This window comes from Lontra canadensis, unplaced genomic scaffold (genome assembly GCF_010015895.1).
Source record: "Lontra canadensis isolate GAN:19392208 unplaced genomic scaffold, GSC_riverotter_1.0 scaffold3, whole genome shotgun sequence".
NCBI classification, from domain to species: domain Eukaryota; kingdom Metazoa; phylum Chordata; class Mammalia; order Carnivora; family Mustelidae; genus Lontra; species Lontra canadensis.
This window is the reverse complement of record NW_022630997.1, coordinates 29,188,842-29,203,170: the sequence shown is the minus strand read 5'-3', so window position 1 is coordinate 29,203,170 and position 14,329 is coordinate 29,188,842. Positions and strand designations below refer to the sequence as shown.

The 14,329-nt window shown below is 36.6% G+C and overlaps 1 protein-coding gene across 5 annotated transcripts in view; it reads right to left on the bottom strand.

Annotated features, from left to right (window-relative positions):
• The window catches only part of PARG (poly(ADP-ribose) glycohydrolase), a 116,276-nt gene that overhangs the window by 61,973 nt on the left and 39,974 nt on the right, over window positions 1-14,329 (bottom strand). For all 5 annotated transcript variants that reach the window (XM_032837659.1, XM_032837648.1, XM_032837632.1 and 2 more), the window contains one exon: window positions 1,669-1,761. In XM_032837659.1, the coding sequence (XP_032693550.1) occupies window positions 1,669-1,761 (93 nt within the window). The remainder of the gene's footprint in view (window positions 1-1,668; window positions 1,762-14,329) is intronic.

Sequence of the window (14,329 nt, the reverse complement as noted above, 5' to 3'; positions counted from 1 at the left end):
ATGTTTTTAGATTGTTCCAATGACTATGGCTGTGGTTTTGCGGGTATCCCCAATGACATGTTACTATGTGTGAAACCATTTCTCACATGTGTAAACTATTCCACCCAAAATGTCCCTAGGGCCTCTGTGGAGCAACAGTATTACCAAAACCCTGGCTAGCATCCATGCAGCAAGGGGGCTAGCTCTAGAAACAAAAGACAGAGGCAAATTCACAACCTACGTTGTGATAAACACAGGAAGAAAATTATAAAGAACAAACCAACAACCTCTTATGGTGATCTGAAAATGTGTCCACAAATTCTTTGATATTTCCTCCTTTTAAAGGATTTTTTTTTAATATTTTATAATTGAGAGAAAGAGAGCATGAGCAGGAGGGGCAGAGGGTGAGGGAGGGAGAATCCCAAGCAGACCCTGAGCTGAGTGCAGAACCCAACACAGGGCTCGATCTCATAACCCTGAGATCGAAACCAAGAGTCAGACACACTCAACCAACTGCGCCACCCAGGAACTCCGACATTTCCTCCTTCTAAGACAGTCTAATTACCATCTCCTTGAGTGTGGATTAGATTTAGTGACTAATTTGTAATCAATAGAAAAATAGCATGAGTGACAGTAGGTGCCTTCAAAAACTAGGTCAAAAAAGGCACTGCCAATTTCCTGTTCTCTCCCGTAGGTGGCTTGTTCTGGAGAAGTTAGCAAGCATGTCGTGAGGACAAGTCAATGAGCCTAGGGAGAAGGCCATCGAAAGAAATTGAGGGCTTCTGGGTGCTGGGTGGCTCAGGTGGTTAAGCCTCTGCCTTCATCTCAGGTCGTGATCCCAGTATCCTGGGACTGAGTTCCGTTATCAGGCTTCCTGCTCCGTTGGGAAGCCTGCTTCTCCCTCTGTCTCCATTTCCCTCTCTCTGTGATGAATAAATAAATACAATCTTAAAAAAAAAAAAAAAAAAAGAAAGAAAGAAAGAAATTGAGGGCTTCTGCCAAAAGCCATGTGAGTAAACCAACTTAGAGGCGGCTCCTCCAGCCTCAGTGAAAGCTTCAGAAAAGGACTGCAGCCCTGACCAACACCCCGACTGCGACCATGAAAGAGATCCTGAGCCAGAACCACTCAGCAAAGCTGTTCCTGAATTCCTGACAGACAGAGACTGTGAAATAATAAATGTTTGTTGCTTTAAGCCACGGAATTTTGGCAAATTTATTATACAGCTATAATTAACATACTCCCCCCAAAAAGAATACCAGATTCTTTCATTTGTAAAAGTTATAAAAGTACCATGAGCTCACTTGTTATATAGTACACCACTGTGGGGTAAGGAAGAGCCATTCTGAAGAAGATGGATGTTCTAAATCCATTAGTATGTCTTAGAATAATGACATTTTTTTTTAAAGTCAGAGATTATTTAAACAAAACGAGAATAGGACCTCTGAATAAGCAAACCTCAATAGTGTAAACTGAAGCTCAGAAATTGAATGCTGCATTTTTAATGTCCTTTTGTAGCATTCCCTCTAGCCTCTAACCTTTTCTTCAGTATAGCAAAATCTTTACACTCTTTGGTAAAAACTGTTTCCCATCTCTTTCTTCTCTCTCTTTGACCCTGGCCATTAGAGTTAAAAAGAAATTCAATTGTGAGTGCCAAGGACGCTACTGAGGAAGAAGTTATTTCTACTAACCTGGGTGCAAATATTGGGCAGACAGAGTGCAATTTTCACCATATCAGGCAAAATGGACTGATATAAATGCTGAGCTTCTGCTTCTTCAAGTACCTGAAAACCAATCAAATATATTAGTGAATAATAACCAATGAACAAATGTTTGTTATGAAATTAAATTACATACCTGCTTTTCACTGAATCCCATAAGGCACTTTATCAGTATCATCAAACACATGTAAAAGTACACCAACAGACATGTACTAAGGTGGAACTTGGGTATTTAAAAACTCTTTTTTTTTTTTAAGATTTTTATTTATTTCACAGAGAGAGCATAAGCAGAGGGAACAGCAGAGGGAGAGGGAGAAGCAGGCTCCCCACTAAGGACCCTGGGATCATGACCGGAGCCAAAGGCAGATGCTTAACCGACTGAGCCACTCAGGCGCCCCTACAAATTCACTTTCAAATGTATCTAATCTACCTGAATACCCTCTGAAAGCTAATTAAGTATCCCAAATATCAAATATCTCTCATGTCAACTTTCACAATTAAATGAAACACTTGCAAATAAAAAAACCCAGCACATTCTGCCCTTGGTTACAACTAAAAACTGCTAGACCACTAAGGACTCACTAAGAAACTCTAGAACCCATACAGTTTCAATTGTTCATAATTTTAAAAAATCACCATAAAAAACATACTAATTATTTCAGAGCACAGTATATTTTTCAAATCTAACCTACTGGGTAGTAAACAATGAGGTTTCTGATGATCATAGAATTTTTATTTTAAGGCACCGTTGGGAGGTTAAAACCACAATTCCCACATCATAATCTGAAGTACAACAAAGACAACATTCATAGCCCATTTTTATCTTTTATAATTTCCCATCCCTACAGGCTTTAGAAATTACTTTAGGTCTTTTGATCTAATTTCTCTCTAAAAAATGTATCTTTAAAAGTACTGACAATGAAAACACTGTTAATTTGGGAATTAACCAATTTGGAATTAACCAATTAACCATTTGGAAATTATTAAGTCAGGATTAAAGTAAAACATTTATCAACTTAAAATTACATTTGAACTAAAGGAGGTCTCATTTATAACCCAGTCTGATTCTGTCATTATTACACAGGAAAGAAAACTGAGGCCAAGGAGGTTACCTGATTATCCTAGCTTGAGAAGGTCAATTAGCAACTAAATCAAAACTAGAACCCAAGTGTTCCAACCTCTACTCTCCCCACTTCTCTACTTGAAAGGGATTGAGGATACAGACTCTTCACAAACCTACAGACTTTCTTTGCTATAAATTGGAATTAAGGAACCTTCATTCCTCTATCTGAAGCTGCACAAGGTATGTCTGTAAATAGAAAAAGTAACAATTTACATCCACTCTGGTTTTATAGAGAATTTCTAACACTAAGATTTGTCATTATATCAATACGCTAACATCCAACCTATGCTTAAGCTCCCTCTCTAAATTAGGACCGTGTTAGATCTTTTATTGTAGTACCAAAGGTCCTTCAACTGTTTCTTTGGGTTTTTTTTCTTTTTGCCAGTCTATTTTCTTTGTATTGTTCAAAATGAGTAATTCTGTTGTTCTCTTTCAAGTTTACCATTTCTTTCTTCTGTCATCCCATTTCTTCATTGAGCTCATTCATAGCACTTCTTTAAAAATTTCAGTTATTGTATTTTTCAGTTCTAAAATTTCTATTTGGTTTTTTATCTTTATAGCTACTATTTCTTTCCTGAAACTATTTTTTCATCATTTTTAGCAGACTTGTAATAGCTCATTGAAGCCTTTTGAAAATCTTGTCACATAATTCTAAAAGCTGTTTTATCTTGGGGTTGAGGTCCACAGACTGTCTTCTCATTTCAACACAGATTTTCCTGATTCTTGGTGATGAGTCATCTTTTACTGGAATCTGGGTATCTTGGGTATTATGTTATGAGATTCTGGATCTTATTTAAATCTTGTTTTCGCACGCCTTCTGTAACAGAGGAAGGCAAGAGCTAACTCGTTACTGCCAGTTTGGAGTAGAAACTCAGGCCCCCTACTTGTGAGGAGTGGGGAAGGCATCTTGTGCCACTGGGTGGAGGTGAGAATTCAAGTTCCCGGACAGACCTCTACTGTACATTTCTAGGGCCCCACAGACCATAGCTGGTCAGTATTTTCTCTACCATTCAGAGTGTTCTTATGTTTATATAGTATCCACGGTTTTAACTACATTTAGTAGAACGGACAGGGTGAAATGTCTACCCAAATATTTTAACCTAAAGACATTTAACCTTTATATGTCTAAATGGGCTGACAGCTTCTCTTTTGGGTACCTATCCTTGTCTTTTAAAATTGACAGACCAAGTAGTTGCTGCCGTGCTTTGCTGACGGTCACAAGCTTTAAAAATATCACTTATTGTATCTGATAAAATGTTACTGCACTGGACTTCTTCACAACTGTCAACACTTCAGAGCTATGTCTAAATGCTGCTTTGGAAACGCAAATGAGAACATAAAAAAATATCATTCGAGAACATAACCAACCCAACTACTGTTTGAGATAGAATGCATAATTTATGGGGCAACTGAGTGGCTCAGTTAGTTAAGCAGCTGCCTCTGGCTCGAGTCATGATCCCAGGGTCCTGGAATCGAGTCCCATATCGGGCTCCCTGCTCAGCAGCGAGCTTGCTTCTCACTCTCCCTCTGCCTGCTGTTCTGCCTACCTGTGCTCTCTCTCCATCTTTCTAATAAATAAATAAAATCTTTAAAAAAAAAAAGCATAATTTAAAAAGCTACTATGATCTTCAGCTTTCTCACATATTAGTATTTTTATGCAAATGTTACCTTTTATAAATTATTATTATTAACCTATACAGTGCAAACCAAGATATAAATGATGAAAGGTTTTTAAAATGTAAGTCATTTCTTAAAAAAAAAGTCAGTCATTTCTTAAAAAAAAGTCATTTCTTTACTTCCAGAGTAGCAAGAACCTTGAAGAACAGAATAAATGTTTATTTATAATAAAGCATCTACTATGTTTATTTATAATAATGGCAATGATGATTATAAGGAAAATAAACGTAAGACAATAAAAGGAGAGTTTCATTAAATTTTCTCACAAGTAAAGCCCTGCTCTCTATTGGATTGTCTGCATACATAACTAGATGTAGCAGGTGTTTCTGCATGTGTATACGTGTGTGTATGTTGTATTTTTATTCTAGTTCCACAAAGCATATATATGTCTCAAAGTGTACGTCTCATTCAGAATTGACATAAGGAGTTTCAAAATTGTAATGCCATTTTGTTCATCTCTTCTTTTTAAACTATAAATCTGTTTGTTAATTCAACTCACCAGTAAACAAGTATTTTGAGTATTTATTATGTACCAGACACTGTACCAGGAATGAAGACAGAACTGTAAACAATAACAGACATGATCACTGACCTCATGAGTCTCACAGCAGAAAGCCCTATGTTCTTTCTGTGACTGCCACCCCCACCCATAGGTCAGCCCTAACCCTGAAGAATTGTCCTGGGTCATACTATAGGCTCATCACAGTGACTGTAGAAAGGTTATCTTTCTTTCTTCCTTTAGCAGATAGAAACATGGATGAACTACTTAAAAAGAGTAACTGATATGCCAAATGTCAAAACATTATGAATGTTTTAAATCTCTAGAAGCATGCAAAGGAAGAGATGTTTACTTATTTCTTCTTTCTTAGAATACTTGACCAACTAAAACTAAATCTATGAACTGTGCTCTATTACTACAGATATATTCATAATGACTAAGTACAGTGTCTGGCATAGAGAAAATATTAAATAAATAATGACTTCTGAACCTTGAGAGAGTAAGAGAAATCTGTAGCTGATAAAATCAGAAAACTACCATCATTTTACTAAAAGAGGAAGTTGCTGCTGATCTACTTCTTCAAATAGTTCAGAACTTTAAAAAAGTGACCAGTCACAAATCAATGAATATAATAAACACCTCAAGTCATTCCATTTTTTATTGATATAAACCTAGTTAGATCGCAGTAAAACTTTGAAGATACTACTAATCTCTTTTAATGAAAATTTTCAAAAAAAAAAAAAACTCCCCAAAACCAACCCTTTATATACAAGGTCTAGACTATTAAATTTTATTACATAATTTTTCAAAAAAAAGTACCTCACACCCCAAAATCTGAACAGGAAAAAAGTCATAATTCTATGATCCTAAAATTAAAATAACTACTCAATTTTGTTATGTTAATTTTTTAACTAAATGGTATACTATATTTTATTGCAACTTGATTTTCTGCCTTAAGAGAAAGCCATAGATGTCTTTCCATGTAACAGAATGATAAATGTTACTAGATGTATAATTCCCTATCAATAGTAATTATTTTTCTCAACATTGTATGAAACTTTCAAAAATACAGCAAAGTTAAAATAACTATACACTAATACCATATACTCAGTAGTTTCTATAATTAAATCACATTTTTCTATATTTACTTTTGTCACATATCTACCCATCCATCAATCCATTTTTAAATTCACTTTGAAGTAATTGGGTACATCTGTACATTTATCACTTCAGCCTGCATATTAACAATGATAGCTTAATATTTAATATTTATTTAGGTTTTTTCTTTTGAGGTAAAATTTAAATTCAATGAAATATACTAATCTTAAGTGATATACTTAAGTGGCATTATTACCATTCAACAAATATTTTTACAAATGTATATACCTGTAAACCTAGACCCTTATCAAGATATAGGACATCATCAAAACCTGAAGAGTTCTCTCGGGCACCTGGGTGGCTCAGTCAGTTAAGCGTCTGCCTTCGGCTTGCATCATGAGTCCAGGGTCCTGGAACTGAGTCCCCCATCAGGCTCCCTGATCAGCAGGGAGCCTGCTTCTCCCTCTTCCTCTGCCTGCCACTTTGCCTACTTGTGATCGCTATTTCTCTCAAAAATAAACAAAATCTTTACAAAACAAAACAGTGGCACCTGGGTGGCTCAGTGGGTTAAAGCCTCTGCCTTCAGCTCAGGTCATGATCTCAGGGTCCTGGGATCAAGCCCCGCATCAGGCTCTCTGCTCTGCAGGGAGCCTGCTTCCTCTTCTCTCTCTCTGCCTGCCTCTCTGCCTACTTGAGATCTCTGTCAAATAAATAAGTAAAATCTTAAAAAACAAAACAAAACAAAAACCTTAAAAGTTCTCTCATGCCCCTTCCCAGGAAACTCCTGCCCCCACACCTAAGGGACTACCATTGTCCTAAATTTGTTCTATTACAGATTAGTTCTGCCTCTTATAAAACTTTATGTATTGGAAACAAAGGACCAGTACTGTTTTATGCAAGGTTTTTTTCTTAACACAAGGTTTTTGAGATATATCTATGTTTTATCAATGATTTTGTTCCCTTTTATTATTTTATCCCATTGTATGAATACACCACAATTTGTTTATTCATTCTCCTGTTGATAGACAACAGGTCTATTTCTAGGTTTTGGCTATTAGATAAAGATGCTATAACATTCTTCTATAAATACAGGACTTTTCTCGCACTCACACTCTTATTTTTACTGGGTACAGAAAGGAACAGAATTAGGAGCACCTGGATGGCTCAGTCAGTTAAGCTGAGGTCATGGTCTCAGGGTTGTGGGATTGAGCCCGCTTTGGGCTCTGCACTGGGCTTGGAGACTGCTTAAGATTCTCTCTCTCCCTCTCTCCCTTCCAGTCCCTCCTCTCTCTTAAACACACACACACACACACACTAAAAAAAAAACAACAACAAAAAACAAAAAACAGAATTAATGAATTAATGGATCATAAGGTAGATAAATGTTCAGTTTTCTAAAGAACTGCCAGATCTTTCCCCAATGTAGTAGTACCACTGCACACTCCAACAACAAAATATGAGAGTTCCGGTTTTTCCATATCTATACTACACTTGGTCATTTTAGTTTCATCCTTTTTAGTGTTTGTGTACTAATATTTCATTTCAATTTTCATTGGCATTTCCCCAACGACAAATGATACTGAGTACTTTTTAATGTGCTACTCGGTCATTTGTATGTCTTTCTTTGTGACGTCTTTAAAATTCTTTTGCTCATTTTTTTAATAAGGCTGTTTGTCTTTTTAATTTTTAATTATAGTTACTTATAAATTCTAAACACAAGTCCCTTGTTAGAGAAACTTTCAGAAAATATTTTATCTGTGTCTTTAGTTTGTCTACTCATTTTCTTAATGTACTTAGATGATGAGTATTAATTTTTTTTCTTTTATGGCTAATGTTTTCGTGTCCTATGAAATCTTTCCCTAAATGACAAAGATACTTTCTTCCAGAAACTTCATGGTTTTAGCTTTTGTATTTAGAATTATTTTCTATGTATGCTGTGTGGGAAGAGCTGAAGTTCATTTTCCCCCCATATGTATATCCAGTTCCTCCAGCACCATTTGTTAAAAAGCCGTTTCTTTCTCGCACTAGATTTCTTTGGTACCTTTGTTGAAAATCAAATGATTCTGCAATCATGGGTCTATTTCTGGGTTTTCTTGGTTTCCCACAGATCAATTTGATTCTTTGTTTCATTTTGTTTTTATTTTAGTATAATTAACAATGTTTTATTAGTTTCAGATGTATAATACAATGATTCAACAATTCTATATGTTTCTCAGTGTTCACCGCAATTTGATTCTTATGTCACTACTACGTTAGTTTCCTTAGGATGCTATAACGAAGTACCACAAACTGTGGCTTAAAACAACAAAAATTCATTCTCTCATAGTTTTGGAGGCTAGAAGTCTAAAATCAAGATGCTGGCAACGTTATCCTCCCTTTGAAAGCTCTAAGGAAGAATCTTTCCAAGCCTCTTCCTAATTTTGGTAGCTACTAGCAATCCTTGGGGTTCCTTGGCTTTAGATGGTTTCGACAAACAGCTGCTATTATGATGATGATACATATTTTACCCTCTGCCTTGTTTAACATTTTACTACAGTTAAATTACTAAATATGGGACAAGACTTAGTTCACATTTCCCTGACTTTCCTAATTGCTCCTTCCTCTGTGACTCTATTGTCAAATGTACACACCTGTACCACAGCACTTATTACAGCTTATTACAGTAACTTATCCACTTATGTCTGTCTCCTCTCCTCCAATCTGTGAAACACTGCAACAGAAGGGACTGCATCTCTGATATCTTGCATTCCCATACCAAGCACAGTATTCAGTACTCACTATTATTTGCTGAATAAAAGAGTTAATGAAAATAAAAACATTACATTTTACCTTGAAAGTATCCCTGAAAAATAGAAAGCATAAGGACATCTAAAGAAAGAAACTACCGCTTAAAAGAGGTAAAGCAGTTTTCTACACTCACACTTTATGGCATAAATTAAGACTAGATGCCAAGCCTTTGCTTGCCAGGTTTTAGAGAATGGAGCACTGGCCAAGATACTGGAAGACTATAGTAAGAGGCGCAGATCTGCAATTACTCCCTGTATTAACAAAAAATTCCCGAATTCTTTATTTCCTCATCTGTAATAAGAATAATTCTAACTCTGTTTAACTTACAGAGTTATGAAGGCTCATAGGTAACAGTGTTTTATGAATTCTAAAGCCCCACATACAAATGCAAAGTAATAATAATAGTAATAATAATCTAATGGGCCAGTAATTCACCACCTTTCTGAATTGAGCCTCCCCCTTCCTTCATCACCCCCACATCAATTAACTGCCAAGTCCTACTGACTGATTCAGCAGGAACTTAACATGCTCGTTACTTCCTCTTAATCACTACTACTAAGCTCCCCTGACTCGGCCCTTCACCCAATCTCCCCAAGAGCGCTACAGCAATCTAACTGCTGCCCTACTGCTGCCCACCTTCAGTTTCCACACAAGTACACCCTGGTGTGTCCCGGCTCCACTTGAAAGCTTTCAATGGCTTTTCATTGCCTTTACAATACAGTATAATTCTTTGAACTAATAGCCAACTATCTGGCCTTAGATGCTTGTCTAGCCTTCTTTAGCACACATACACACCACCTTCTGTGCATTTTACATACTGGCAACTCAGCAATTTACTCTTCTTGAGCACCTACCTGTGCTGCCACAGATACAATTTGTGTTACACCTACAATATCTTTCCCACTCAACTTTAAAACTTACCTAACCTTCTGATGTCTTGCTCAAACAACATGTTGTTTCAAAGTCTATCCAATTTTATTTGCCAGCTAGAAGGTTAACTTTCCCTCCTCCAATTTATCTGTACTTTTTTTCACAAGACACTTAAGACTTCCTGCTTTATACTGTACTTATTTATGGATATGCCTACGAGTGCTTACTAGAAGTTCCTTTAAGACAAGATTTATGGGGGCACCTGGGTGGCTCAATTGGTTAGGCATCTATCTGCCTTCAGATCAGGTCATGTTCATGGGGTCCTGGGATCAAGCCCCACATCCCTGCTGAGCAGGAAGCCCGTTTTTCCCTCTGCCCACTCATTCATATGCTCGCTCACTCTCAAATAAATAAATAAATAAATGCTAAAAACAAAATTTATGTTGATTCACTATGCCTAGAACAGTGATATTCATATGTGACATTCTCTAAATACTGGTTCAATTAACTTAAATTTTCTATTACAGGTAATTTTACAAAGCTCATCCTCCTCCTCCTCTCTACTTCCTATGAAAATCACCACTACTTAGGGCAAATATTAGAGTTTCTTTCCTTTTTTCTTTTCCTTGTTTTTTTTTTTCTTTTTAAGGAAAAGTAAATTAAACTGCATATGGGGTAAGCTTTCTATAATATACCTAAAACTTAATGGGATCCCAAGCCAGAAAGGCAGGTTCATACTTCAAAAATTAAAAAAAGAGGCAGACAGGTGGCAGTTAAGCAGCAGACTCTTTGGTTTCGGCTCAGGTTGTGATCTTGGTGTTGTGCAATGGAGCCCTGTGTTGGGCTCTACGCTCAGCATGGAGTCTGCTTGGGACTCTCTCTCCCTATCCCTCTGCCCCTCTCCCCGCTCTCTCTCTAAAAATAAATATGTAAAATCTTGAAAAAATTAAAAAGAAATAACACAAGTCAGAATTATCAAGATCTTTCAGACCCACTTATTCTTCAGGCATGTCTTTAGACTACAAAATTAAATGTTAGAGAGAAAAAAAAAACAATTGTAGCACTAAATTATGTAAGGGCAAAAAAATCAACTGGAGAAGGTGAATCTTTCTAACATTTACTTGTGCGTGACTCAGGCTGACACTTTGAAGAGAAGAATGTGACAGCTTACAAGAAAACAAACTCATTCACTCCCCCTTAATTTCTGAAGGCTCATGCAAGTCTGACAGGCCAACCACAGGGTGATCTCTCATGTGTATCATCCATGACAATTACGGCTTCAATAAGAATGTTCCCCAAATTTTAATAAAGCCCAGCTGGTTTTCAGGAAATAGCTAGCCTAACATTTTTATATTTAAGAAAGCATATTTCAGAAATTAGTGAACTATTTTGTGCACCTAATTAAGACTGTCTAAAATTTTTATCTTAAGGCATCAAAAGAGGTACAAAATGAATGTCGTGGAGAACAAGGTGATACGAAAGGCTGAGTGCTACCAGGGGTCAGTGTTGGTAGCAGGGAAAAGGGCTGTGCTTGGAAGCCACCCTGACCCTCTCTTATCTTTGTTTTGGTTTGGTTTTCCTCTTCAAAGAGCTATTAAGAGCTACCGTATGAATTTTCAAAGTGCTATGACTTTGAATCTGGGAATCACTGATAAAAATCACAGCTCATTATAAGCATTTGAAATGATTTAAGGATAGTACAAAAGAGGCTTCAAAGTATTTATCTGGAAACTTACACTGGAAATAACCTGTACCTGTCATTATAGTAATTCGATAGTTGCTTAATATGGGGTAAATCAGGCTGCTATAGCTATTTCCTCTTCTTCCCCCTCATTGGTTGTCAGCAACAGAGGAAAAAAAGGAAAAAGAGTGCAAGCAGTGGATTCTAATTTTATTCTACATCTCCATGCCCACAGCCAAGCTCCTATTAGCCAGTACAGACAAGAGAAATAAGAAAGGAGATGAGAAAGGGCTCTCCTGGATGGTCCTCACAATTCCATTTCTAGCCTCTCCCAATCACTGTTCTGTTGCTCATGACACAACTCTGCACTAGTTTCTCTCTTCATCCAGAAAACCAGCCACCATTGCCTTAAAATTCACAAGTTTTTGTAGATGGAAATTTCACCATCATGTACTCCTAAACTGAAATAATTAACAACTAATCTGGGAACACAAGCAATTTACAAAGAACATCTTCACCCAGTTCTTTAAACAAACTATGCCTCTAAACAACAACTGTCACACTATCTACTACACAGATTTCACTAGATTATACACAAAATCGTACAGGTTTACGAAACATGAAGGAAGCTCTTCTCTAAACAGTATTTACTGATAATGACAATCTTTTCCATGCTAATAATAAAATGCACTGAGTATTAGGACAAAGCATAATAACGCATCCTCACTATCCTGTCTCCAAAGGAGAATTTACTTCTCAGTACTGTTATGGTAAATGATTATCCTTTAGGGAACAATCCCACACTAGCACAAGATGCTCTGATAGGTCTTTCTCATCTCTCATTCCTATTACCGTATGACTACATGGCCATATCCATCAATCACGTTAGCAAATACCACCAAACCACAACGCTATTACATATAAGCCAACAGATATTTTCAATACCATAGAATCACATTATTATCCATCTTTTATAGCCAGGCAATCAAACTGAACATGACAAGATATCAGAGAAATAGCTAATGGTAATGTGAGTTTTTTAGTCCTGGAAGTAAGATGAACTTAATTCATTCAAGAAATGTGAGTAGTAACTTCAATCTTTTACTACAGTTTATACTTTTAAATTTAATGAGAATATTATTGAACTGTAGTTAACACTTTAAAATTATTTTTAAGTAACTTTTAAGATAGTTCAAAGACAGCTTCTCACATACCACTAGAAAAATAATTTGCCATATAAACAAAGTAATGTGCATACATATTATGGTGCCTAATTCTTAATTTAATTCCTAAGTTATACAGCATGAATTAAAAAATCAGTATTATTAGTCTATGCTTCACTCTTATTAACAAGGCTGAAACACACTTAATTTTCCCAAAAGGTTTGAGGGCACCCCCTGGTGGCAGATTCTTTGGAAAAAAAAAAATAGTAGTAGTAGAAAACAAATACTAACACAATGAAAATATCTTTTGAAAAAAAACTGACCAGTTATTTCAGGCAATAGCCAATGTAGTAAAAATCAAAATGTGATCAAATAATGTTAAGAAATCTCTGAAGCTCCCTATGAAAAAATCAGACCAGCAGTGGCTTTCAGGCAGCAAGACCAGCAAGATCTCCAACACAGAAGGAACCTCAGAGATGATCTCATCCAGTACAGAAGAAAATTTCCTAGCACATGTATTAACTAAGTATTTGAAATATGGCCAGTGTAACTGAGCAACTGAATTTCAAATTTTATTTCACTTTAAATAGCCACATATGCCTTTGGCTACTGTTTGGACAATACAGATCCAGCCCTATTTGCTACTACTGCTCCACTGCAGAGAAAGTCACCAGAGCAGTCAATGGAAGATTCAAAAGTTTCCAGACATATGTAGAACTGGATGGTACAAATATTTATGACTAAATCTGTACCTCTTTCTTTGGGGATTTTTAAGTGCAACTAATTTAATTCAACTGCACTGAGCTACTTTTGGTAACTGCAATTCATTTTAGAATACAGAGAAGTTTGAAAATGGACAAATATTCCTTTTAAAATAATATTGGCTTTATAACCTATATAAAACTGAAGATATTTGACAACTGCCATAACATTTAGGTACATCAAATAAAGCAGATTAAGTGTTCAGGCTTAAGTATCACCTGGGGCATTCATTCTTTTCTTATATGTAGAGAATAAAAAGGTAAATGGGTCCTTGGACTGTGGATTAGCTGAGCTCGGAAATCCAAGAAAGAGAAGAGCCCAGAAGCCTGCCTCTACTTGATACCAAACTCTAGTAGTATGTTGCTCTTTATTTAGTTCAAGCACCTACGGAGCACTCACTTTGTCTAGGACATCACATGGAGCACTGCGAGGAATAAAGGCAGACAATGCAAGGTCTCTGTCCTCTAGAAATTCACTACCTTTTAGGGTAAAAATGTCCTATAAACAACCATAAGGGCTGTGTGTGCTGGCCTCACTTTTTCTGATACCAACCGACAATCTCAAATGGTCAAGTAGCATTTTACACAAATAAATCATCCTAAATCTTCTGTTAAGAAACTGTGGCTTAAGATCCACATTTGTGTGTTAACCTACTCTTTTTGAGTATCTTGAATTTAGTTCAAGAAACATTTACTGGGCAGCAGCCATAAGCCAAAAAACACTAAGATGCCCTGGAGAAGCTCAGCCTCATAAAGAATGCAGACATTTTTTTTTTTTTTTAAAGATTTTATTTATTTATTTGACAGAGATCGCAAGTAGGCAGAGAGGCAGGCAGAGAGAGAGAGAGAGAGGAGGAAGCAGGCTCCCTGCAGAGCAGAGAGCCCGATGTGGGGCTCGATCCCAGGACCCTGGGATCATGACCTGAACTGAAGGCAGAGGCTTTAACCCACTGAGCCACCCAGGCGTCCCAA